This window comes from Canis lupus, chromosome 5 (genome assembly GCF_048164855.1).
Source record: "Canis lupus baileyi chromosome 5, mCanLup2.hap1, whole genome shotgun sequence".
In the NCBI taxonomy this organism is placed as follows: Eukaryota; Metazoa; Chordata; class Mammalia; order Carnivora; family Canidae; genus Canis; species Canis lupus.
The window spans coordinates 36899602-36926299 of record NC_132842.1 but is presented as its reverse complement, the minus strand read 5'-3'; the positions used below and the strand labels follow the sequence as shown (position 1 = coordinate 36926299).

Here is a 26698-nt window from a genome sequence, read left to right as displayed (position 1 = left end):
GCGCCACCATGTGTTGTACTTAAGCCTAGCTTGCTGAAATTTTCTTGGTGAGATTACGAATGGGGAAATGGTGCCAGACACTTTGGGAAAGGATGAAAAACAAAGCCAACTGTATTTGTTTATTCAACAAGTGTTTATCGATTTTGTGTTATATGTCAGGCACTGACATTTGTACAACATACAAATACCTTCTCTGACCTCATGGGGTTCACAGTATGTCTACTATATTGTATAATCTGTACTCTCCAGGAAAATTGACTAGAAAACGTTGTGTACCTATCAGTCTATTCCTAAACAGAGAATATACACAATTAAACTCTTAACTCACTGCCAGCACAATAGGTGAAAAGATTCATTCACATGATTCATTCACATGTAAGGAGTATAAACTTAAGTGATAGACCGGCTAGAAACTGGTTTATTACGCAAAGTCAGTAAAAAGCTTACAGGGTTGTGGATGATTTATTTGTAAATATTGTCTAAGGAGAATGTTTCTGTACCTCTGTGAGCATGTTGCATTATCTTGTTCCATTGTCCAAAACAATTTGTAAAGACATCTACATTTATTCCTAAAACCAAGATACTCACATTTTGAAGCAGAGATTCACTGAGATCTGGAAAAGTAGGATAGTTGAGATCATAAAAATAAAGGGGTGATGTTAAAGTAATAAAGTGCAGAAAAATAAGTTGGATTTATCTGAAAGAGCAGGTAAAACTTTTATCAAGTAAGGAAGATTTACTCATTTTTAGCAAGCAACTTACATATGTCTTGTGGATAGCTTGGGATCCTGGCACTCTAGCATGAAACTGAAGTTCTTTTACTCCTGGGATAAACATCCGTGTTAGGGAGCCTGGGTCTCCTCAGTTGCATCAAACTTTAGCCAATATTTTAATAACATTTAAATAATAGACACTGTCTTGTATTCTGGCACACTAATACCTGTCTAACTGGGAAAACCGCATGGGCCAAGTGTAAAAATTGTTTTGCATATTAGTTTAACTCTATTAAAGGTACAAATCACTTAAAGCGACATCTTATTTTAGAATGTTTTCCTGGGCAGCCCAAGTGGCTCAGCGGTTTAGAGCCACCTTCAGCCCAGGGCCTGATCCTGGAGACCCGGGCTGCCTGCATGGAGCCTCCTTCTCCCTCTGCCTGTGTCTCTGCCCCTCTCTCTCTCTGTGTGTCTCTCATGAATAAATAAATAAAATATCTTTTAAAAAATAGAATGTTTTCCTATACACAGTGAAACTGATTATGTAAACTCAAAATATGAGAACATACTGCTGACAGCTAAAATTTAATAGATAATTTCCTTATAGAAAGATGTTGGTCATGGATCAGACTCTTTATTGTGGGATCAAATGTCCAAGAAAATGTGCCCTTAATGTCCATGTACTTTTAGAAATATTAATAGACAGAAGCTGGTTCCTATGTCAGTAAGTGAATGGATCAAACTAAGTTTTTCATTCCAATTTGCATCTCTCAGATAAATTTTCTCTTTATTTTCTAAGGAGAAAATTTTAAGCTCATATACTTGGCAGGAATCTTGAATTGTTTCCTGAGGATTCTAGTAATAGAGTATGTGTCAATCAAATTACTATTAATGAAATCATGAATTAACCCATATGATCTATAAATTGGATTATTTATAGGTCCTGAAGATTTTACATTAGATGATAAAATTATTTTGTTCACACTGAACTCAGTTATTTTTGAAAGAAAGAGATGATAAGGAAGGTATGATGTATAGACATCCAAACAATAACAATTTCAGTGTTACTTTTTTTTCAGTGATACTTTTTCAAACTAATCCTGGAGCACATAAAATAAATGGAGGGAAACTTGTTAACAAAGTATTCCATAAAACCTTTTGTAGTATCTTTTTGTTGAAAGAGCTCATAAATTGTCTACAAAATTAAGTTTTGTCACAAAATTCTCTGGTATAGATTAGTTATCTCTAAGCTTGTACATTTTTATTACATTCATTGATTGCATTAATATCAAAAGCCTGCAATAAAAGACCTAGGTTTTATGGTTAATAGTCTAATTGAATACTCAAGATTGCATGCATCTTTCCTGTCACTTTTGGTTTCAAGAAATGCACTCTTCGCAAGATAAGTTAAATAAAGGAGTTAATTTTTAGGAAACTGTGGGGTTTTACCGTAGAGCTCAAGAACAATTAGACAATAGGGACTTAGGAACAGTGGAATTAAGAACTGACAGGTCTACAACCAAGTGGCTCTTAGTCTCTTCTGTTTCTTAGGCTTCTGCCTCCACCACCCCCTTATTTCTTCTCACTTTCCTTCCATTCCTCCATTATTTCCTCCCTCTCTGCTTGCCGTTTTGTGCCGCCAATCTACACAAGTTTAAACATGGCTACCTTAGCCCATACTTAATATTTATTTCCTAGTTACAAGCAATCAAGAAAAAAAACAGATGAACTACATCATTATTACAAATTTAGGAACTTGGAGAATGTGACGATTCCTACTTTAATCAGGAATCTATTACTTAGGTCAATCAAAAATGGCCAAGAGAGGTAAAGAAAAGTATAATAAACATCTCAGCAGTGATTATTTCCCTTGAGAAGTCTGAGGAAGTTCTCAGATAAGAAGTGTGGTTGGATATATATCTTAACCCAAACAAGATTAGAATTTATTTTAACACAACATCTACCAGCCATATATACAGTTCTCAAAATATTTTCAAAGAAAAATACCTAAATGCAGAAAAATTACTCTGAAATATGTCAGAAAAGTAGAATGGCAAGATTGATTATGCTTTTTTAAAAAATCTAACTAAGACAGTATCTTTAGAAACCATGCGTGGTTTTTATTTATACCAGGCATTTTCCTCTATCAAACATATAGAAACTGTTTCATTGAGAGGACCTAGAGCTCAGAACACCCAAAGAATATGATTGAGCCCAGTGTGCCATTAAGCTTGAAGGGAAAATGCTGTATATTTGAGTAAATGATTTGAGGTTGCAGTTAATATTAAAAGGGCAGAAAACATTTTATTAAAACTTCTGAAAACTGGGCACCTGGGTGGCTCAGTGGTTGAACGTCTGCCTTAGGTTCAGGTCATGATCCTGGGATCCAGTTCCACATCAGGCTCCCTATAAGGAACCTGTTTCTCCCTCCACCTGTGTTTCTGCCTCTCTCCCTATGTCTCATGAATAAATAAAATCTTAAAAAAAAGCAAATTGAAGACTCTCAGGTAAAAGGAAGTTACCCAAAACAAAGAATTTTACATTACAATGAATGCATTTTACAAAGAAACAGCATTGATTCTAAAAGCTCTGCACAATAATCAAATCCCTAAATGAACTCAATGCTATTCTTAAAAGTGTGGCTTTCTTCCATTTTACATTCCTGGGGAGGAAGGTTGGGGAAAGCAGGTTTAAGAAACTTGAACTCGCTGGTCCCTGAGCCTCCCGTCAGACACACCTCGTACTGGTAGCTCTGGGACAGGGTCCCCGCGCCGCTGACGTCCACCAGGTGGCCCGGAAAGTGGCCCTCGGGCACCGCGCAGCCACCCCCCGACGCCGCCCCGCTCCTCCTGCACAGCCGCACCGCCACGAACGCCAGCGCCGAGCACAGGAAGAGCGACGACACGGACGCCAAGGCGATGACCAGGTAGACGGTGAGCGGGTCGGCCCGGGCCTCGGCCGCCGCCACGTCCGGCAGCGGCAGGTAGGGCTGCGAGAAGCCGTCCACCAGCAGCACGTGCAGCGTGACGCTGGCCGACAGCGGCGGCTCGCCATTGTCCTTGACCAGCACCAGCAGCCTGTGCCTGACGGCGTCGCGCTCGCTCAGCAGCCGGGCGGTGCGCACCTCGCCGTTGTGCGCCCACACGCCGAACAGCCCGGGCTCCGTGGCCTTGAGCAGCTGGAACGACAGCCAGGCGTTCTGGCCCGAGTCGCCGTCCACCGCCACCACCTTGGTCACCAGGTAGCCCGCCTCGGCCGCCCGCGGCACCAGCTCGGTGCAGGGCGCAGAGCCGTTCTGCAGCGGGTACAGCACGAAGGGCGCGTTGTCGTTGTCGTCCAGCACCAGCACGCGCACCAGCGCCTGGCTGCTCAGCGCGGGCGAGCCGCGGTCGGCCGCGCCCACGCGGACCTCGAAGGCCTGCAGCGCCTCGTAGTCCAGGGACCTGAGCGCGAACAGCTGCCCGTTGTCCGCGTTGATGGACACCAGCGAGGCGAGCGGCAGGTGCGGGTCCCGGGGCGGCAGCAGCGAGTAGGTGACCTGGGCGTTGGCGCCCGCGTCTCTGTCGGTGGCGCTCACGGTGCCGACGTGCAGGGCGGGGCTGTTGTTCTCGCGGACGCGCAGGGTGTATGTGGTCTGGCTGAAGGCGGGGGCGTTGTCGTTGACGTCGGAGACCGTCACGGTGATGTTGTGCTGGGTCTTCAGCCTGGGGGTCCCCAGGTCACTGACGGTGATGGTGATGTTGTACTCCGCCTGGCTCTCTCTGTCCAGCGCCCCATTTGTTACCAAGGTATAGAAATTCTTGAAGGTAGGCCTCAAGAGAAAGGGAAGGTCATCCTGAATGGAGCATACCATCCTCCCGTTGTTTCCAGCATCTTGGTCTCGTAAGCTAAAAACCGCTACCACCATTTCAGGGGACGAATTTTCAGGAATGGGGCTGGTAAGAGATGTCATGAGTATTTCTGGTGGGTTGTCATTCACATCCACAACCTGAACTAAGATTGCTGATTTTCCAGAAAGACTACCCCCATCAGTGGCCTGAATATTTATTGTATATGACTGAATTAACTCAAAATCCAGAAGGGCTTTTAAATGGATTTCACCAGAAATTGGATGGATTTCAAATGTTTTCCGTATGTCTGTAGAGACATGGGAAAATGAGTAAGATACTTCTCCATATATTCCGGCATCCAAATCTGTAGCAGACACCCTGACGACCAAGGAGTCCACAGGGCTGTTTTCTGGCACCTGAACCTCATAGACAGGCCTTTCAAACTCTGGAGCATTGTCATTGATATCTAAAACCAAAATATGAACCAGTGTAGTTCCAGACCTGGGTGGAGACCCACCATCCAAGGCTGTTAGCTTTAATTTAAGCTCAGGCTCCTTTTCTCGATCCAGAGATTGGTCCAGTAACAGCTCTGGGTATTTTCTGCCATCATCACTGTCTTGTACTTTAAGGCGGAAATAAGGATTGGGACTTAATGTGTAGTTTTGGACACCATTCTTTCCTACATCCAAGTCCTGAGCACTGTCCATTTGGAATGAGGTTCCTGGAGCAGTACTTTCTGAGATTTTCAGAAGTATGTGTTTGTCTAGGAATGTAGGAATATGATCATTTATGTCTTTAACCCAAAGTTCAGCCCGAAAAAATTGTAAAGGATTTTCCAATAATACCTGGAAATGCAATATACACGGCTCTGTGAGATGGCAAAGTGCCTCCCGATCCAGTTGCTCATTTAAGAGCAAGTTGCCACTCTGCTGATCCAACTGTAAATATGGTTTATAGTCGTCAAAGATGACTCTCACCCCCCGTGCAACCAAGTCTTCCACACTCAAACCGCTGTCTTTCACTACATTGGCTATAAAGGATCCAATCTCCAATTCCTCTGCCACAGAGTAGCGCCAGGGCTCTGAGCACACCAAAGACCCTCCGAGGAAAACAAAGAAAAGCAGTACTTGCCTTATCTGCTGAGAATGCTTCTCTCCTGGCTCCATGGCTCCTTAGCCAAACGTGTTTCTGCAGAAATGTTTCAACTCAGTCGCAAACAGCTCCTAAATTGCTCCTCTCATCTATCCGCCTGGACCACTGGGAATCTATAGACTTGTAATCCTGTCACAAGGGTGTTGTTGGCTCCCTGGCTTTCTCCTGAAAGCCTCTTTCTCCCTTCCTGCTTCTCCTATGCTCTCAGTTCCACTGATTAATGGAGACCAGAGCATTGGATGGTACAAAAAAGTCCCCATCTTATCCTGCAGCGCCACCATGCGATTCCGAAGCTTCTCAGGTTTTAAATAAGTCAGATAAGTTTGAGGCAAAATATTAATTCATTTTGTGTTTGTTGATTAAATTACACTTTCTCTTATATTCTTATTTTCTGAGTTGCATTCTTTATGATATGTGACGCTATTATTATTCAGTCTTTAACACAACAAACCACAATCTGTTAGTGCTGTAGTGAATATAAAAATCATATTTAAGATACAGCCCTAATTTCTATGCTCTCTCTTTGAAGACAATATGTAAAACAACTAAAAAAGGTTAAGAGGATTCTTTCATGTAATTGAATTTGTGAGCAAAATGTTACCAGGAAAATTGGAAAGGAGAAACAGAGGTTGTCTTCTCTAGCTATCAGCAAATACTCCTAGAAAAGTCAATAATCATAATAAGGTCATGAATTTCTAACTGAACCTAATATATAAATACATATATAAATACAGTTGTTTTGGGGTGACTGGACATTTCAGGCTGGGTAAATGGTATAATTTACTTAGAGACACTTCATAGGAGACTTACCTGGCAGAAGTAGAAAGTAAGTGCTCAATAGTAATGAATAAAGCAAGATATGTCCGTTTCTGACATTAAAAAATTTAACAAACTAGATCCCAGTTTAGCTGTGGAAAAGAAATCTGTTTTGCAGACCTAGGCCTTCCAGAGGCATAATCATAAATATTTTATTCATTCACTCATTACTTTATCTAGCAAATATTTATTGACCATGTGCTCTGTGCTATAGGAATGGTACTAAGTGTTAGGAGGAATAGAGTGGTAAGCAGTTTCTGTCCTGAAAGATGGAGGCAGAAAAGTGATTGCACATTTAAAAATAGAACATAATGAGGGGTGCCTGGATGGCTCAGCTGTTTAAGCATCCAACTCTTGATTTCAGCTCAGGACCTGATCTCAGGGTCATGAGATCCAGCCCTGAGTCTGCTCTGTGCTGAGCTGTGTGGAGCTTGTTTAAGATTCCCTCCTTCTCTTTCACTCTGCCCCTCCCCCTATAAATAAAAATAAATTAAAACTTAAAAAAAGGAACATAATGAATACCATGATAGCAAAAGTTTATGCTATTCTAAGAGCATAGATAAAGGTCATGTAACAAGAATTTGGAAGTACAGAAAAGACTTTTCTGGAACAAAAATTCGGTGGTGGGTAAAAATTTCCAGATAATCCCAAAACATGACTGCAAATCTGAGATGAGAGAAGTGTTTTGCAAGAACTGAAAGAGGATAAATATGGCTGAGCCACACAGCAAGAGGAAAGAAGTAAGAACTGATATTGGGGAGATAAGCAAATAATTTTGTAAATCCTGCCAAGGCATTTGGACTCAACACTAATGGAAACGCAAGATTATTAAAGGCTTTTAAATGGAAAAGATGCTACTGATCTCAACTAGAAATACAGTAATAAGCTTGTAATAAAATGATAAAGATACGGGTGGTGGTGACAGATGACATGGAGAGAGTGAGATAAGAAGAAGTGAAAAGAAATGTACCCTTTTTTCAGGCTTAGGGAACTGAGTGAGTGTTGGTGCTATTAACTGATAGAGAAAACAGGAAAAGAAGAGAGGAACAGGTATAGAGTTGGAGAGGATGTTTCATTTTGAGAAAGGGACCACTTAAATTTAAAACATGTTGAATTTGAATTGTCCATAGAGCATCCCATATAGTTATATAAATGATCTCCCATTGTGTAAATTAAGTTGAGAAAAGAGGTTTGAGTTGCAGAGACAAATTTGGAATTTATTGGTATAAATGGTGGTTGAAGCCCTTCAAGAAAGAGGTAAGTTGTAGATTAAGAAGAGTATGCTTGGGCAGCCTGGCTGGCTCAGCAGTTTAGGTCTGCCTTCAGCCTAGGGTGTGATCCTGGAAACCCGGGATCGAGTCCCAAGTTGGGCTCCTTGCATGGAGCCTACTTCTCCCTCTGTCTCTCTCTGTGCTCTCATGAATGAATGAATGAATAAATAAAATCTTTTTTAAAAAGAGGACTATGCTTGATTTTGTGATTTCAGAGACTACCATCTCTAGAAAGTGTCCATGGTCTTATATGACTAAGACTAAAGTAAAAGTAGCCACGATCTTAGGTGACTAAGACCAGGAATTAAGAAGGCTAGAAACAGAGATAGGTCAAACTCAGGACTTGGAATTGTGGCAAGGGATGGACAGAGTAAAACTATAAGAAGTTATATTTAAAAAACCAAATGTCTTTATACCACTTCTCTCCTATGCTCTTGTTTAAAGCCAAACTTATATGTCTCATTTGATTTTCTAATTTGATGACTTGTATGTGCAAAGACTAAACAGGAAGATTTTCTAATTTCTTTTATCATATTGAAAATATTTTACTTTTAATTTCCAGTGCTACTGTTGAGAAATTGTCAGCATGGAACATAGCTGTCTAACTGCCATGTGTTTAAAGATTACATGTCTTTTCCTATGCCTTTTCATTTTTTAAAAAAGATTTCTCTTTGTCTTTTTCTTTCTGAAACTACACAATGATGTTTCCAAGCATGGTTAGCTTTTTTTTTATCCTGTTAGGTTTATTTGAGTCTCTTGAACCTGTATGTTGACATTTTAATCATTTCTGGAAAAATCTCAGAATTTTTAAGTATATATTATTAATCTCAGATTATATTATATTAATCTCCCCGAGATTATATTAATAATCTCAGAATATTTTCATATATATTAAATATATTAATAATTTATTATATAATAATATTATAATTACTACAATAATAAATATACATATATTTTTTTAAGTAAGCTCCATACCCAACATGGAGCTTGAATTCACGACCCTGAGATTAAGAGTTGCATGCTCCACCGACAGTCAGCCAGGTGACACTCCAATATTTTTCATATAATTGCTGTTGATCCTATCTTAAACTTCTTACTCTGTCCTATGTTTCTAACCACCTCCTCCATATTTTTCACCTTCTAAACTCTCTGAGCTGTATGCTAGATAAATTATATTCTGACCTTTTACTTCATAAATTATTTATTTGGGTATATCTACTTTCCTATTAAACCTTTTATTCAATTTTGATTGAATTTAAAATTTGGTTATATTTTTCAGTTCTAGGAGTGCTATTTGGTTCTTTAATAATCTATCAAATTTCTTATTCTCTATTCATCTTTAAGCATAATTTGCATTTCAATTAAAATGTTTAGCATATTATTAGATTATGTTTGGTAATTAAAATGTTGGAAGTATATTTCTGTATTCTCTTTTTTTTCCTGCTGGCTCTCACTCATGGTGTCATGTTCCCTTGTGTATGCAGTTATCTTTGTGTTCTAGTTACTTATTTATATAAATATTTTAAGCCTTAGGATGAACTTTCTTTTATAGAAGGTCTGCATTTAGTTCCATCAGGATCTGGAAGCACTACTTTGTCAACAACCATGTTAAATCAAGTTCAGTGCTAAAAAAATCTAATTCAAAGCTGAAATTCTACACAAGGGCTCATCCATTTCCACCTTATTTTCACCTTAAAGGTGTAGTTCTTAGGGATACGTATTTATTAATGCAAGGGTCTTCTATGACCTTTACTTTGTTATGCTTTGATTTTCTCCCTTATTATATAAACCATCAAAATAGAAGTTCACACTTCCCAGGATTCCAAATAAACCAGGGAAAAGTTAGATGTTAAGCTCATTTATCTCTCTCGGTTCCTCTTAGACATTAATTGTAGCCAGATAACATATTACTGTCTTATTAGCTAATTGTTTTCAGTGGAAGCATTGGTCTACATAATCTATACCATCCTTACTAAAAGTAAGTCTCAATGAGACTTGTCTCACAATTATAAGTAAACTCTTGCTTTCTGAAATATAGGCAATTGACCTCAAGAAGATAGAGAAATAATGTGCATTTTTTACCTACTTGATCAATACTAAATCAACCCAATAATGCTGCAATCAATTTAAACAATCTCTCTCAGAAGAGACAATTTCTGTAATTGAGATTAGTATAGCTCCCACTTCTCTGCATTCTTTATTCTCCTGTAAATAAACATATCTTCCTGCCTACACCTGTTCCTTCTTCTCTCCTTCTAATATGCTTATTTATATATTTGTACAATTATAAGATATTATGTATTATATGGATATATACAGCACTGTACCAGAAATCCCAGTATCTTCCTTCCTTTTAAAACATTTGGTATTGGGGGGATCCCTGGGTGGCGCAGCAGTTTAGCGCCTGCCATTGGCCCAGGGCTTGATCCTGGAGACCCGGGATCGAATCCCACATTGGGTTCCCAGTGCATGGAGCCTGCTTGTGTCTCTGCCTCTCTCTCTCTCTCTGTGACTATCATAAAATAAATTTAAAAAATAAAACATTTGGGATTTATCCATGTGGCTGTATATACACCTAGTTTGCTCCTTTTGATAATATTCTGTAATATATTTTCATAAACATTTTCCACATTTATAAGTTTCTTTATTGATGAATATGTAGGATTGACTCCTGTTCTTTGCTCTCCCAAGATGAACATTCTTAGGCATATCATTTGTGAAGCTATGAAGGAAATTTTTTGGCTTATACATCTGAAAATAATATAATGTTGTGTGTCAACTATACTTCAATTTAAAAAAAAAAGAATTTTCTGGCTTAGCTACTCCAAAGTGGAACTGCTGAATCACGGTTATGTTCACTCTAAATTTCACCAAATACTATTAAAAATCTCTCAAAGCGGGCTATACATGTGATTTCCTATTGTTCCACTTGACATTATGTAAATTCCTCATCTTTACTAATGCTATGGATATAAACTAGGTGTCTTATTTTAGTATATTTTTCACCAACTAATGAGGTCAAGCATCATTTCATGTTCTTTATAGACTTTGTTTTTCCTTCTTTGAATTTCCTTTCCCTTTTTCCCTTTAAAAAATGTACTGGCTCTTTTTAATTTGTGTTAATCTGCAACAGTTACTTGAATCATCTGAATATTAATCTTCCTCAGTTAAACTGCTGCAAGTAGCTTTTCCTTGCCTTTTAGCTTGCCTATGTATGCTATCTTCTAGTTTTGAAGTAATGATATTTGTCAATTTTATATCTTTATTGTTTGTATTTTTAAAACCTTGTTTAAAAAATTCAATCTCAGGGCACCTGGCTGGCTCAGTGGTTGAGTGTCTGCCTTCAGCAGGTCATGATCCCAGGGTCCTGGGATTGAGTCCTACATTGGGCTCCCCACGAGGAGTCTGCTTCTACCTCTGCCTATGTCTCTGCCTCTCTCTATGTCTCTCATGAATAAATAAATAAAATCTTTTTTAAAAAAGAAATTTGGTCTGATAGTAAGGTTATAAAGCTATTTTTACCTAGGTTTATTACATTTTCTCAATTAAAATACTTCACCTCTTAGATCCATAGAAAGTTTATTTTTATATGGCATGAGATGAGGATTTTCTTTATATAGTGAGCCAATTTTCCCAATAATATTTGCTAAATGATATATATATCTTGCCCCTAAGCCCAGTGATTTTGACACCTTCTCTATCACAACCAAGTTCTCTTATATAAAAGGATTTGGCCCCGGATTTTATTCTATCTTGTAGTCTACAAGTCTACTCCTGAATTATTTAAATAGCATATTCTATTATTATCATCTATTTTTTAAGATTTATTTATTTTAGAGCGAGACAGAGAGAGTATGTGGACGCTCAGGGAAGGGTAGAAGGAGAAGGAGGAGAGGCAAGGGGAGAGGGAGAGAATCCTTAATCCTCAATCTCTGCTAACCAAGGAGCCTGACATGAGGCTTGATCCCAGGACCCCAAGATCATGATCTGAGCTGAAATCAAGAGTCCCATGCCCAACAGACTAAGCCACTCAGGCAGGTGCTCCTGTTCTTATCTATTCTTATTAATGAATAAAAGCATAAGACTTACTTCTTATGAGTCTGAAGGATTAAGAGGGCCCAAGACTTTGTTTAAATATCTATTTATGTGAAATTCTCACAACCAGTAAATATCTATTGCAACACAAGATAAAACCAGTAAAAAATTTCACGAAGGAGGGCAGCCCGGGTGGCTGAAGCACTCACTGCCTTCAGCCCAGGGTGTGATCCTGGAGATCCGGGATCCAGTCCCATGTCGGGCTCCCTGCATGGAGCCTGCTTCTCCCTCTGTCTGTGTTTCTGCCTCTCTCTCTCTCTCTCTCTGTCTCTCATGAATAAATAAATAAAATCTTTTTTAAAAATTCATGAAGGAAAGAAAAAGATTCATAGGGAATTGGAATTTGTTGCACCCATTTCACAATGTCAAATTCCATTTTATTATACTATCTAGTCTAAATATCTAAATTTATGAGAGAAATTGCAAAAATGTAAGGCACACTAGCTCCATATTCACACATTATAGCTATGAAAATCTCTACCTATAATCTTCCATTAAGCTATCTACTTGTATATTGGAGATATAATCTGTAACACCATGAGGAATCTATAAACTTACAGATACAGACCCATTCCTTCTTTGTGGTTATCAGAGAGAGGCCACAAAATATTAAGGATTTTTTGTACTTATGCTCACAAATCAATGGAAAAGTGAACCCAATTCATTTCTTTAACAGTTTGAATGTTCAATTCAGTTAAGAAGTTTTTATCTGTACTCTTCTGATGGAGAGTTATTCTATTCAGAATGATACCATGAATTACTATTCTAGTTAAGTCATGAACAATATAAGATAATATAAATTTAAACTAGCAAACATGATATTAAAGAAAACGAAAAAGCCATATCTAGGCCCACAGCAATATAAAGCTCCTTCCCCATAACAACAACAAAGGAGAATTACTTAAAAATCAGTAATTTTCAATGTGGTAACTTTTATTTTGTCACAAAGTGAATTTTTGAAAAATACTACAAGACAAAAAGCAAGCAAATAAGGTATCCTAGTACTGAATATGGAGAGGTATCTTTTTTATTACACTTTATGATGAAAATGTGCAAAATGAGTAGTGAAACAAAAATACTTCCACCAAGATTCAATAGCATTTTTTATTTTTGCTTTCTCTTTGATAAAATATCTACAAATAAATTACATATATTGCGGCATTCATTCTTAATACTTAAGTTGTACCTCCAAATAATTAGTAACATTGTCTTGCATAACAGCAATGCCATTATCACAACAAAAAATCAGCAATAACTCCGTTAATGTAACATTTTTGACCAAACAATCGAAAAAAAAAAAAACCTAGAAAACACACAGATTATATTTCCACTTCATTATGGCCACAAATATATATTTGTGAGGAGAGTGGAAGAAATGATAATGCATGCAACTGAGGTACAACCTAATATGCATACCAGATTTGCAAAAACAATCCAGAGATTGTCAAGAATAACAAAGGACTCGAAGTTTAAAATAAAGTATTTTATTGAATGTTGAATCCAAAACTATTGCGGAAGTTCTCATTTTCCCCTGTATGTCTACCAGTGTCAGGGACTGGAAGACTGGGGATAATGGGCTTGAGGAACTTGAACTCGCTGGTCCCAGTCCCTCCCGTCAGACACACCTCGTACTGGTAGCTCTGGGAAAGGGTCCCCGCGCCGCTGACGTCCACCAGGTGGCCCGGAAAGTGGCCCTCGGGCACCGCGCAGCCACCCCCCGACGCCGCCCCGCTCCTCCTGCACAGCCGCACCGCCACGAACGCCAGCGCCGAGCACAGGAAGAGCGACGACACGGACGCCAAGGCGATGACCAGGTAGACGGTGAGCGGGTCGGCCCGGGCCTCGGCCGCCGCCACGTCCGGCAGCGGCAGGTAGGGCTGCGAGAAGCCGTCCACCAGCAGCACGTGCAGCGTGACGCTGGCCGACAGCGGCGGCTCGCCATTGTCCTTGACCAGCACCAGCAGCCTGTGCCTGACGGCGTCGCGCTCGCTCAGCAGCCGGGCGGTGCGCACCTCGCCGTTGTGCGCCCACACGCCGAACAGCCCGGGCTCCGTGGCCTTGAGCAGCTGGAACGACAGCCAGGCGTTCTGGCCCGAGTCGCCGTCCACCGCCACCACCTTGGTCACCAGGTAGCCCGCCTCGGCCGCCCGCGGCACCAGCTCGGTGCAGGGCGCAGAGCCGTTCTGCAGCGGGTACAGCACGAAGGGCGCGTTGTCGTTGTCGTCCAGCACCAGCACGCGCACCAGCGCCTGGCTGCTCAGCGCGGGCGAGCCGCGGTCGGCCGCGCCCACGCGGACCTCGAAGGCCTGCAGCGCCTCGTAGTCCAGGGACCTGAGCGCGAACAGCTGCCCGTTGTCCGCGTTGATGGACACCAGCGAGGCGAGCGGCAGGTGCGGGTCCCGGGGCGGCAGCAGCGAGTAGGTGACCTGGGCGTTGGCGCCCGCGTCTCTGTCGGTGGCGCTCACGGTGCCGATGTGCAGGGCGGGGCTGTTGTTCTCGCGGACGCGCAGGGTGTAGGTGGTCTGGCTGAAGGCGGGGGCGTTGTCGTTGACGTCGGAGACCGTCACGGTGATGTTGTGCTGGGTTTTCAGCCTGGGGGTCCCCAGGTCACTGACGGTGATCGTGATGTTGTACTCGGATCTTGTCTCTCTATCCAGTGCTTTTTCCGAAACTAAAGTGAAAAAGTTCTTGAAGGTTGGTTTCAGAAAAAAGGGGAGCTCATCCTGAATAGAGCAAACCATCCTTCCATTGTCCCCAGAATCTTGATCTCGTACACTAAAAAGAGCAACCAGAGTCTCTGAGGCGTTCTCTGGAATTGACTTTGTAAATGATGATATGGTCACTTCTGGTGGATTATCATTTATATCTATTACTTTAACCAGAAGAGTACATTCTTCTGAAAGACCCCCACCATCTGTTGCCTGAATACTTATAGTGTAGAATTGTATTACTTCAAAATCCAGGCATGATCTCAAATGAACTTCCCCAGATATTGGATTGATTTCAAATGTTTTACGGATATCTTCTGAAGCATACAAAAATGTGTATGATATTTTCCCATAATTTCCTGCATCCAAATCATTAGCAAAAATGGTAATAATCCAGGAGCCAACAGGTGTGTCCTCCAGAACATGCACTTCATAGAGACTCTGAGCAAACTCAGGGGCATTGTCGTTGATGTCCAAGACCTTGATGAGAACCAAAGTTGTCCCAGACCTGGGTGGAGATCCACCATCCAGTGCTGTGAGTGTTAATGTGAGCTCAGGCTCCTCTTCATGATCTAATTCTCTGTCTAGGACCAGTTCTGGGTATATCTTCCCATCACTACTATCTCGGATTTTAATGTAGAAATGAGAATTGGGGCTAATTGTATAGTTTTGGAGACTATTGGTTCCTACATCCAAATCTTGGGCACTCTCCAATAGGAATGTGGTTCCAGTAATGGTACTTTCTGATATTTTAATAAGTATTTGCTTGTCCAGAAACGTGGGGGAGTGATCATTTATGTCCTTGACATACAGTTCTGCCCGAAAAAACTGTAAAGGGTTTTCTAAAACCATCTGAAAATGCAGCACACAGGGCTCAGTGGAGCCACAGAGCTCTTCTCGGTCCAGTTTCTTATTTAGGAGCAAATCCCCGGTCAGTAAATCAAGATGTAAATGCTTTTCATTATCATCCGACACTACTCGGGTCTCCCGTGAGGATAGCTCCTCCACGCCAAGCCCTAAATCCCTTGCAAGATTGGCCACAAAAGAACCAACTTCTGTCTCCTCTGCCACAGAATATTGCACAGATTCAGGACCTGCCTGAGATAATCCCAGTAAAACAAAGAAAATCAAGACTTGCCTTTTCCGCAGAGTGAGCTCCCCTTTGATCTCCATGGCTCCTTCCAGCAACCTCTTTTGTAGAAAATTTTAAGTTCAGCCCTAATTTTGGAAGCTGACGCTCAATTTTTTAAAATAAGAACGCCCCCCGGAAGGTATATAGCCCTCCAGCAGCTTTAGTAGATGAAGCTCCTTTACTGCTTCTCTTTTCAGTGGTTTGAATGGTCTCTGTTCCCCAGAATAATGAAGCCCACAGTGTTGTCCATGCGCTAATGTCATTTTATCCTACAGCGCCACCATGTGTTTCCATGATTTTTTTCAGTAAAATTTTTTTTCTCTTGAACAAGTAATTCATGAATACATCTGTAGTATTTTAAAGCAAATCCCAGACATCATATATCTTTACCCCTACTTTACCAAGTATCTCTAATAGATAAAGACTTTAAAATATAACTATGATGCACTATTACAGTCAACAGAGTTAGCAATAATTCCTTGATATAACTTATACTCAGTCTGCATTTGGTTTTCCTTATTTTTCTCCAAAAATTTTTTACTGTTAATTTGTCTGAATCAGGATCCAAACAGGTCTTTACTGAGCATTTAATTAGTGCTGTTTTGAATGCTGACAAGACCTTATTAAGATGTCCTGGACTGAGGAAATAATATTTTATTTAGGTCATTTCTTGAGAATTTCAAATATATTCCTCCTCTACTCTTGTAAATACTTTTGAATTCAGTCAATATTAATTATTAATGTCATTACTCTTCATTTACATATTTTAAAAACACACATGTAAGGATTTGGAATAAATAGTATAGATTTACTCCTTGCCTTTATGGAGTTCACTGGCTAAAAATTTGGCGGTAACATATGAAAAGGTTTAGCATAAAACTCTGGAAAAAACCCAAACACCTTCATTAGAGGAGAGAGAAAATAAAGTATCTTTCAAAAGACAAAGAAGGCCTAGAGTTCAGAATCATTAAACCAAACTAAATAGCATTTCAAGAAGATGGGGAAGATCAGTGGTAGCAAATGCTTCAGAAACTCCCCCAAAATGAATATTCTGAAGATGGTCATTGTGAAGGAGTCTAATAGATGTTTCCCCAAAATTGGTTCCCTTTATACTAATAAGGATGTACTGTACACAGGCACATGACTACTCTCGATTGCCTGTTCCAGTCTGCCTTGTAGTTGGGTATGGCCAGTTGAATAAAGTTCTCACTAATATTGTGAACAGAATTTTTGCCATTTCTAGGTCTAGAAGAGAAGACATCTGGATGTGTTTCCTTCCTCCCAGCCAACTAGAACCTAGATGTGTCAGTCATGCACACATTATGACATTGCAGTAGGGAATGTAGAGCAATTACTTTCCATAAAACTTGTTTCTGGAAGGATTGTAATGAGCAAAGCTGCCTCATCTACCCAGTCATTTACACTTGAACTGTTATAAGGACATACACACTTTTACAAGCCACTGTGTAGTTATACTGCTTTGTTCAGCAATATAACCTTACCTAACTTTCACAGAAAACCTCAGTCACCTTTACAATAGCAGTTTCAGAGTGGTCACAGTGAAACTCAGATGGCACTTGGTTGAAAAGCAAGAGGGATAAGGAAGTAAAAATGACAATCCTTTCAAATTTAGCTGGAAAAATAAGAAACTGATGGTATCCGTAGGAAAATTGAAACTCAATAGTTTTTTTTAAGCCTAGGGAGATTTGAAGTTATTTAAAATGCTGATTTGTAGTATTCAACAGAGAGGAAGAAAAGTGAGATACCAAAGAGAGGATTAATTCAATGTGAAGCCCCTAAAAGGTGGTTAAACATAGGCCCCAGAAAGTAAATGAAGAGATCGGGCTTGCATAGAAAGTGACCTTGGTAGAGGTCATTATAAGTACAGATGCTATTCAGTGTGTAGGTTTGGGGACAGAAAATTCAGAGAATTTCTATTTGATAGATTCTATTTTTCTCAGCAAGGTATTAAGCAAATTCCTCTGCTTAAGGGGAATATGTAAGTAGTAGGGTGAGAAATATAAAGATAACCAGGTTTGAAGTAGCAGTTACAGAGAAAAGAAGAGAAAGCTGATTAGGAAAATACAAAACAATTTCTTGGTCTTCAAAGCTAAATTAAGTTTAGATGTGTTAAACACATGTGATAGTATTGATAATTTTCTAAGTTTTGACTTATAGAATGCAGCACCAGTGACATAACAGAAGAGACAATTATATTCATCTGGAGTGGAGTTTCATCGGGTGGTTTCAGTAAAGGAAAATTGAACAAGGGAATAAAGAATATGCGCATGAGGGTGACTAGGAGTGGCAGACCAGGGAATCAGCTGAATAGGAGAGAAATGAGAGCACAAGGGGGGGTTACTATATAGTAGCAGCATCATAGTAGCAGCATCGTAGAATGGAGGTTTTCATAAGGTCAAAGGCAAGATGTGATAGGAATAGCAGAATGAGGGGATTAAAGACACAGAGGATTCTATTCTCAGAGATATCTGAAATCATTCTTTCATAGAAAGAACGATTTTGGGTGGTGAAAAAGTACAGCATGTAGCCAGGGTTCTAATGCCTGACATTGAGGACAGGAGAGTGTCCTAGGGGCTGAGAAGCTATGTTATTTCTTAGTGGAATGGGGAGTGGTAGCAGAACTTGAGTTAGAAAGGAGATGAGGAGAACCAAGTGTTTGTCAGCTAAAATGTCTTTATGTCCTTTCTCATGGAGAGTTCTAATCTCAACTGTTACTTGGTTTTTACTGGTAATGGTTTTCAAGAAAATCCTCTCTGGGAGGCTGGGCCATCCCTTACAGCTCCATTTGGTAATTGACCTTCTCCCTCCACAGACAGCATGTAGTCCTTTGATATAAAATTGGCTGATACAGGGACCCCCGGGTGGCTCAGCTGTTGAGCGTCTGCCTTTGGCTCAGGGAGTGATCCTGGAGTCCCGGGATTGAGTCCCACATCAGGCTCCCTGCATGGAGCCTGCTTCTCCCTCTGTCTCTGTCTCTGCCTCTGTGTGTCTCTCTCATGAATAAATAGATAAATAATTTTTTTAAAAATTAGCTGATACAGTTTCATTTTTATGCATAGGCTTAAATTTAACTGTAAATGAGATATTCGAAGCATAAGAGGAAAATTTGTTTTTAGCAACACATTTGAAGAAAATTGGTTGGTTACTTCTATCTGGGCATCTGAGCTCCTGAAGACCTGGCACTCTCCATTAGAGTCAGGAAACACGTAGTTTTTTCAATAAGTAGACAAATCCGAAGTCCTCTTGTTCAGATATCTGGAAAAACTTGAAGCAATAGGACCTGGTCCTTTGCTGTTATACCTGTTAGATTTTCTGCCTGAGGGACGCCTGGGTGGCTCAGTGGTTGAGCATCTGACCCCAGGGCGTGATCCTGGGGTCCCAGGATCCTGTCTCACATGGGGCTCCCTGCATGGAGCCTGCTTCTCCCTCTGCCTGTGTCTCTGCCTTTCTCTCTGTGTGTCTCTCATGAATAAATAAATAAAATCTTTTAAAAAATTTCTGCCTGAGTTGTTTGAATTGCTCTTTTCTCTCTCCCCTACAATAAATGGCAGAAGTCCCACCTTACTTGGGACACAGGTTGCTAGAACCACTCCCACCAGTGTTTTAATATCATTATTGATATATCACTTACATACCATAGAGCTTTCCCATTTAAAGTGTACAATACTTTAAAGCCACCAGGGGACCCCTGAGTGGCTCAGTTGGTTATGAATCTGACTCTTGATTTTTTTTTGACTCTTGATTTTGATTCAGGTCATGATCTTAGGGGTCATGAAATTGAGCCCTGCATTGGACTCTATGCTCAGTGCAGAGTTTCCTTGAGATTCTCTCCCTCTACCTTTGCCCCTCCCCCCATGTGTGCTCTGTCTCTAAAATAAATAAATACACTTTAAAAAAATTAAGTGTACAATGCAATGGGTTTTAATGTTTCCAGATTTGTGTAATTATCACCACAGTCTAATTTCAGAACATCATGCCAAAAAGAGACCCCTTACCCTTTAGCTATTCTTCATCCCTTACCCTCCCTACAGCTGTAGACAACCACTAATCTGCTTTCTAGTCCCTATAGATTTGCCTGTACAGAACATTTCATATAAATGGGATCATACAATGTAAGATATTTTGCAACTGGTCTCTTTCACTTAGAGTAATGATTTTGAGGTTCGCCTATGTTGTAGTTTGTTACAGTACTTCATTTCACTTTAGTGTTGAATAATAACAATCCCATTGTATAGAGATACTATATCTTGTTTATCCATTCATCAGTTGATGGACATTTGGGGTATCTCCACTTTTGGTAATATTATGAGTAATGCTACTATGAACATGCATGTATATAGTTTTTGTGCATGTGTGAAGATATGCTTTTATTTCTTTTGAATATATATATATATATATATATATATATCTGAGAAAAATGGTTTTCAAACTTTGGCCTGCTACCCATTAATAGGGTCATGAAAGCAAATTAGTAGATCATAACCACACATGAAAATTAAAGAGAATATAATAATATGGGCAATTTTAGAATTCACCTAAGCTAAAAATTGTCTACAAAACATTTCTATTAAGTATGTACACAACCTTAAAAACAACATAATTTTTCTGTGGGCTGTCATTTTTTAAGGTTTGGTTATTATTATTCAGATGGATTCAAGTGGATTATATTATACCTTTGTAATATCAACAAGAATTCTGGAAAATTATCACTTCATATTCCAAGACTTTCTGGGTCGCTACAATACTGAAGGGCCTTCACAATCACTCTCCAGGATGAATGAAGATGAGGTGTTAATAAAATGGTCTTCGGGTCCTTTCTAACAAGGACATGATTTTCCAGGTGTTATTTTCAACAGCAGTAAACATTTTAAAGTGTTAATAAAAATGCAGTGACTTTAAAGGAAGAAAAATGATATTTCTGAATAGTATTCATTGCTATACCACAAGAAAAAAATGAAATGAAGAAATACTTGAACACTTGAAACACTTTGAAAGTGGTCTGCTTTATTTTACCAAAAGCATAATTGTAAGTGAAAGTTCAACTGGATAGAGGACAATGAACAAAAGTGATTTGGTGCTGTTACTTAAGGAGGCAAACTAATTACCCATTAAGACCTCCTGGATTACAGAAAAAGTATCCTCTAATTATAATCACAAAGATAACATTTACTTGAAAGATGGGTAGAATTTGTGAAAATATAAAAGTACACAGAATACAATTTAAAATACACACAAATTGGGGGAAATAACATTGATCTGGAAGTGGCACGAAAAGTGGCACTTATGGAATGTGAAACATAATTATGATCTCTATATGTTGAACCCAAAACTATTGCGGAAGTTAGGATTTTCTTCTGTTTCTTTCCCAGGGCACTGGGGTGGGAGGTTGGGGAGAATCGGCTTGAGGAACTTGAACTCGCTGGTCCCAGTCCCTCCCGCCAGACACACCTCGTACCGGTAGCTCTGGGACAGGGTCCCCGCGCCGCTGACGTCCACCAGGTGGCCCGGAAAGTGGCCCTCGGGCACCGCGCAGCCACCCCCCGACGCCGCCCCGCTCCTCCTGCACAGCCGCACCGCCACGAACGCCAGCGCCGAGCACAGGAAGAGCGACGACACGGACGCCAAGGCGATGACCAGGTAGACGGTGAGCGGGTCGGCCCGGGCCTCGGCCGCCGCCACGTCCGGCAGCGGCAGGTAGGGCTGCGAGAAGCCGTCCACCAGCAGCACGTGCAGCGTGACGCTGGCCGACAGCGGCGGCTCGCCATTGTCCTTGACCAGCACCAGCAGCCTGTGCCTGACGGCGTCGCGCTCGCTCAGCAGCCGGGCGGTGCGCACCTCGCCGTTGTGCGCCCACACGCCGAACAGCCCGGGCTCCGTGGCCTTGAGCAGCTGGAACGACAGCCAGGCGTTCTGGCCCGAGTCGCCGTCCACCGCCACCACCTTGGTCACCAGGTAGCCCGCCTCGGCCGCCCGCGGCACCAGCTCGGTGCAGGGCGCAGAGCCGTTCTGCAGCGGGTACAGCACGAAGGGCGCGTTGTCGTTGTCGTCCAGCACCAGCACGCGCACCAGCGCCTGGCTGCTCAGCGCGGGCGAGCCGCGGTCGGCCGCGCCCACGCGGACCTCGAAGGCCTGCAGCGCCTCGTAGTCCAGGGACCTGAGCGCGAACAGCTGCCCGTTGTCCGCGTTGATGGACACCAGCGAGGCGAGCGGCAGGTGCGGGTCCCGGGGCGGCAGCAGCGAGTAGGTGACCTGGGCGTTGGCGCCCGCGTCTCTGTCGGTGGCGCTCACGGTGCCGATGTGCAGGGCGGGGCTGTTGTTCTCGCGGACGCGCAGGGTGTAGGTGGTCTGGCTGAAGGCGGGGGCGTTGTCGTTGACGTCGGAGACCGTCATGGTGATGTTGTGCTGGGTCTTCAGCCTGGGGGTCCCCAGGTCACTGACGGTGATGGTGATGTTGTACTCCGCCTGGCTCTCTCTGTCGAGGGGGCTCTCTGTTACCAGGGTGTAGAAATTCTCTACTGATGGCTTCAGGATGAAGGGGAGATCGTCCTGGATGGAGCACACCATCTTTGCATTGTTCCCTGAATCTCTGTCTCTGATCCTAAAAACAGCTACTACTGTGTCCGGCGAGTTTTCTGCAATTGGGCTAGTAAGTGATGACATGAGTAGTTCTGGTGGATTATCATTGATATCTGTTACATGGACCACCACAGTACATTTTCCAGAAAGCCCTCCACCATCTTTGGCCTGAATAGTTAATGTATAAGTTTGTATTGCCTCGTAGTTCAATTCGGCTTTAAGGTAAAGTTTGCCAGATGTTGAATTGATTCGAAACGTTTTGAGAATTCTATCAGTAGCATACGAAAATGCATAGACTATTTCTCCATTACTTCCAGCATCTAAATCTCTAGCTAATACAGCGACAACCAGGGAGCCAACAGGGCTGTTTTCAGGCACCTGCACCCTGTAAAGCGACTGTACAAATTCAGGGACATTGTCATTTACATCCAAAACCAGTATGTGTATTAGGGTGGTCCCGGATCTGGGCGGAGAGCCGCCATCCAGGGCTGTGAGTGTTAAACTGAGTTCAGAAACCTCTTCACGATCCAGCACTCTATCCAGTACCAATTCGGGATAAACATTCCCCTCTCCACTATCACGGACATCAATATGGAAATAGATGTTGGAGCTGATGGTGTAGTTTCTCAGGTTGTTGATACCAACATCTGAATCCTCTGCCCTTTCTAGAAGAAATGTTACCCCTGGAGTGGTACTTTCTAATATGTTCAAGGAAATCTCTTTGTCTAGAAATACTGGAGAATGATCATTGATGTCTCTGACCCATAGCTCAGCACGGAAAATCTGAAAAGGCTTTTCAAGTAGCAGCTGGAAAGGCAACACACATGGCTCTGTGGGGCCGCACAATTTCTCTCGGTCTAATTTCTCATTTAGAAGTAAGTCACCAGTAAGCGGATTGAGGAGTAAAAATCTTATGTTCTCATCTGAAACGATTCTACATCCCCGAGCTGATACTTCCCCCGGCTCCAATCCCAGATCAATTGCTAGGTTGGCCAGAAAAGTCCCCCTCTCCATTTCCTCTGCCACAAAATACTGAAGCGGTTCTGTGCCAGCCCAAGACACTCCCAAAAACACACAAAGAAAGAACACTTGCCTTTTCTGCACTGCAGGCGCCACTATGGCCTCCATTCTTTGTTTAAGCAACCTTTCAAAACCACGGTTTGCTCTGCCTCAAGCAGTTCTCAGAAATTGCAGAAACCGAATCCTTAGAAATGAGGTGGATAATAGCAATGCTTTCTCCCAACTCCATCACCACCGTTTCCTTTACTTTTCTTGTCTGTCAGCTTTCCTCTGACCAGTAGAATTTGTAACATCCTTTGTATGAGTATCCCCCCTCTTTTTAGCCAGCAGCGCCACCTTGCGTTTTGTAGATGTTGTTCCCGTTTTCAAGAATAGAACCAAAAGATGGCAGATTCAAGCAACTGCCAACAGAAGTGATTTTTTTTACCCCAAAGGGTCTGTGCGGTTTTATTACATCATTTTCCTCAAATGGTCACGATAATGTTAATAGCTTACATAGCTTTTCCCACTGATAGTCTGAATTTGTAGAAGAATAATTTGTTGTTTTTCTTAACCTGGGAACATGAAATTAAACTCTGGCTTCCCACCAGGAGTAAAACTTCCTTAAGTTTTACTTAAGAAAATTTCCTCCAGGGGATCCCTGGGTGGCTCAGTGGTTTGGCGCCTGCCTTTAGCCCAGGGCGTGACCCTGGAGTCCCAGGATCAAGTCCCAGGATCAAGTCCCGGAATCGAGTCCCAGGATCAAGTCCCGTGTGGAGCTCCGGCATGGAACCTGCTTCTCCCTCTGCGCGCCTCTCTCTCTCTCTCTCTATCATGAATAAATAAAATATTTAACAAAAAAAGAAAGAAAACTTCCTTCAGCTTTTAAATGAGTTCTGTTTGGTGGCTTTGCTGGTGGTATATCTATGACTATCTTTCCCATTTTACTTTTGGTTATCAATCTGTCCAGGTTTTACTTTTAAAGTAATTTGTATTCAATTTTATAAATCCATTCATTTTTCTAGGTTTGCAAAATTCATTCTATTTTTTATCTTTAAGGTATATCCCCATTATTAGCAATGTTTAATGTTTGTCTCCTTTTTATTCTTGGGGAGGCTTGCAAGGTCTCTATTTTGCTGATCTTTTAATATGCATCTTTTCTCCAAAATAATATATGAATTTGGTTCAAAATCAAATTGCACTAAGTGGCTTAGAATAAAATACAATCATTTCTGCCCTTTCTTTATTTTCCTAGCTCCCTTCCCAATTTCTTTTAGTTATCTCTTCTGTCTTATTTTGTATTCTGCTGTATTTTGATTAATTTTAGACATTATCACTGAACTGCTTATTATGTTGGGTAGGTTTTAGCTCTTGTACACTTTCAAGGCTCCTTCATGCTTTCCTTTAGATGCATTATTATTGGGAACATTGTTGTATATTTATTATATTTTCTTCCTCATTTTCTTTCTTGAAGTTAATAACTGCCTTGATTTTTCATTTTACTTGATTTTCCTCTTTTAAAGATTTTATTTATTTGGGGTAGAGAGAGAGAGAGCATGAGCAGGATGAGAGCAATTTCGAGAGGGAAAGGAAGAAGCAGACTTCCCACTGAGCTCAGAGCAGGAAGCTAGGCTCAATTCCAGGATACTGAGATATGACCTGAGCAGATGTCAGACGTTTAACTGACTGAGCCACCCAGGTGCCCCACTTATTTTATCACTTGTCTCATAATTCCTGTTGACTCTCAGTACAGTTTCCTACACAATCATTTCCATATCTTCTGTGATACCATTTTCTTTAAATTGGGTGGTTGTTCTACATGTGCTGCATTGCTATCATACTAGAATATTCCTTTGCTATCATGCTTGGAATTCTCTTTGCTTTTTATTCTGGTTGGATTTCCTATTTCTAGGGTTTTATTTCTTCCTCTTTTTTGGCTTACTCTATGACTTTAATATATCACATCCTACAATAGTTTCATTGAATTGAAGAGATATCAGGGGACTTGATGATGATATCCTCCAAAATGCCTGTCTCTTGAGTTATACAGCTCCACACTGGGCAAGTTTGCACTTGAGACGCAGTTGTCATCCTGAGATCATCCTTGAACCTCATTTAGAGATTCATTTCACTCCTTTTATCAATATTCTCTTTTCTGTTTCTTTTGACTTCCTCTCTCTTGGACTACTCTAACATTTTGATAGATTTCTAGTAGTTTCCAGAAAGAGTATATGAGAGTTAAATTTTGTTGTGACCTTGGGTGTATTAAAATATCTTTAGTCTATCCTCAAACTTGATTGATAATATGATTATAGATTTCTAGGTTAGAAATACTTTTCTTCAGAATTTTAAAATTTTTTCAGTGAGTTCCCTAAACCAATGTATTTGTTAAGAACTCTAAGGCAAGGGGCACTTGGTGGCTTGGTGGTTGAGTGTCGGCCTTGGCCTTCGGCTCAGGTCGTGATCCTGGGGTCCTGGGATAGAGTCCCGCATCCGGCTCTCTACAGGGAGCCTGCTTCTCCCTCTGCCTATGTCTCTGCCTCTGTGTGTCTCATGAATAAATAAAATCTTTAAAAACTCTAAGGCAAATATTCTTTTAGATCTTCCTATATGTAACCTGTATTTTTATTTCTTGTAGTATTTTGTCATTGTGCCAAGCATTTTTTAATTAAACATTCATGTGTCTTAGTTTGAGTTTATGTTCATCCATTGACAATTCCTTTCTACTAGGAAACTAATTCTCTTCAGCTCTTAGAAATTTTCTTGAATTATTTCATGGATAATGGTTTTTTTTCTCTCTCTCTCAATTACTACAAATCAAATGGTGGGCCTCTTTATGATCTCTAATATCCTTTTTTCTCTCTCTCCTGTTTAACATTTTCAAATACTTTGGTAATATTTCCTGGAATATTTTCTAAACTTCACCTTCAAGCTTTTCTTGAGATTTTCATTTCTTTATTACGTTCAGATTTTAAAAGAGCCTTCTTTTTTAAAAGGATATTTTCAAGGGATCCGTCTGTTTGTACTTATTTCTTAGATGCAATAACTTCTTTTCTCATCTGATGGTATTAATTATAGTTGTTTTTTTCAAGTTTTCTTCTCTGCAAATGTTTTATCCAATTACCTCCTTTCCTCTTTGCTTGGATTTTGTTTCTGTTTTTCTTTTTTTAAAGATTTTATTTATTCATGAGAAACACAGAGAGGAGAGAGAGAGAGGCAGAGACACAGGCAGAGGGAGAAGCAGTCTCCATGCAGGGAGCCTGACATAGGACTGGATCCAGGGTCTCCAGGATCACGCCCTGGGCTGAAGGCGGCACTAAACCACTGAGCCACCTGGGCTGCCCATTTCTGTTTTTCTTTTTAGAAATTTTCTTCAGGTGTC

General features: G+C 41.0%; 3 protein-coding genes across 3 annotated transcripts; all 3 read right to left on the bottom strand.

The window, feature by feature from the left end:
* Positions 1-114: 114 nt before the first annotated feature.
* Positions 115-5845, bottom strand: LOC140633530 (protocadherin beta-18-like). The gene has a single exon (XM_072826205.1). It carries the CDS (start codon positions 5707-5709, stop codon positions 3322-3324), a length of 2388 nt encoding a protein of 795 aa, XP_072682306.1. The 5' UTR covers positions 5710-5845; the 3' UTR covers positions 115-3321.
* Positions 5846-12970: 7125 nt separating this feature from the next.
* On the bottom strand, positions 12971-17943 carry LOC140633521 (protocadherin beta-14). Its single transcript, XM_072826176.1, has one exon. It carries the CDS (start codon positions 15759-15761, stop codon positions 13365-13367), a length of 2397 nt encoding a protein of 798 aa, XP_072682277.1. The 5' UTR covers positions 15762-17943; the 3' UTR covers positions 12971-13364.
* Positions 17944-20725: 2782 nt separating this feature from the next.
* LOC140633527 (protocadherin beta-7-like) lies at positions 20726-23833 on the bottom strand. The gene has a single exon (XM_072826202.1). It carries the CDS (start codon positions 23443-23445, stop codon positions 21052-21054), a length of 2394 nt encoding a protein of 797 aa, XP_072682303.1. The 5' UTR covers positions 23446-23833; the 3' UTR covers positions 20726-21051.
* Between the last annotated feature and the right edge of the window lie 2865 nt (positions 23834-26698).

Bases quoted from the DNA above. Each gene is read 5' to 3' on its own strand.
- LOC140633530 (XM_072826205.1), bottom strand. From the start codon at position 5,709: ATGGAGCCAGGAGAGAAGCATTCTCAGCAGATAAGGCAAGTACTGCTT.
- LOC140633521 (XM_072826176.1), bottom strand. From the start codon at position 15,761: ATGGAGATCAAAGGGGAGCTCACTCTGCGGAAAAGGCAAGTCTTGATT.
- LOC140633527 (XM_072826202.1), bottom strand. From the start codon at position 23,445: ATGGAGGCCATAGTGGCGCCTGCAGTGCAGAAAAGGCAAGTGTTCTTT.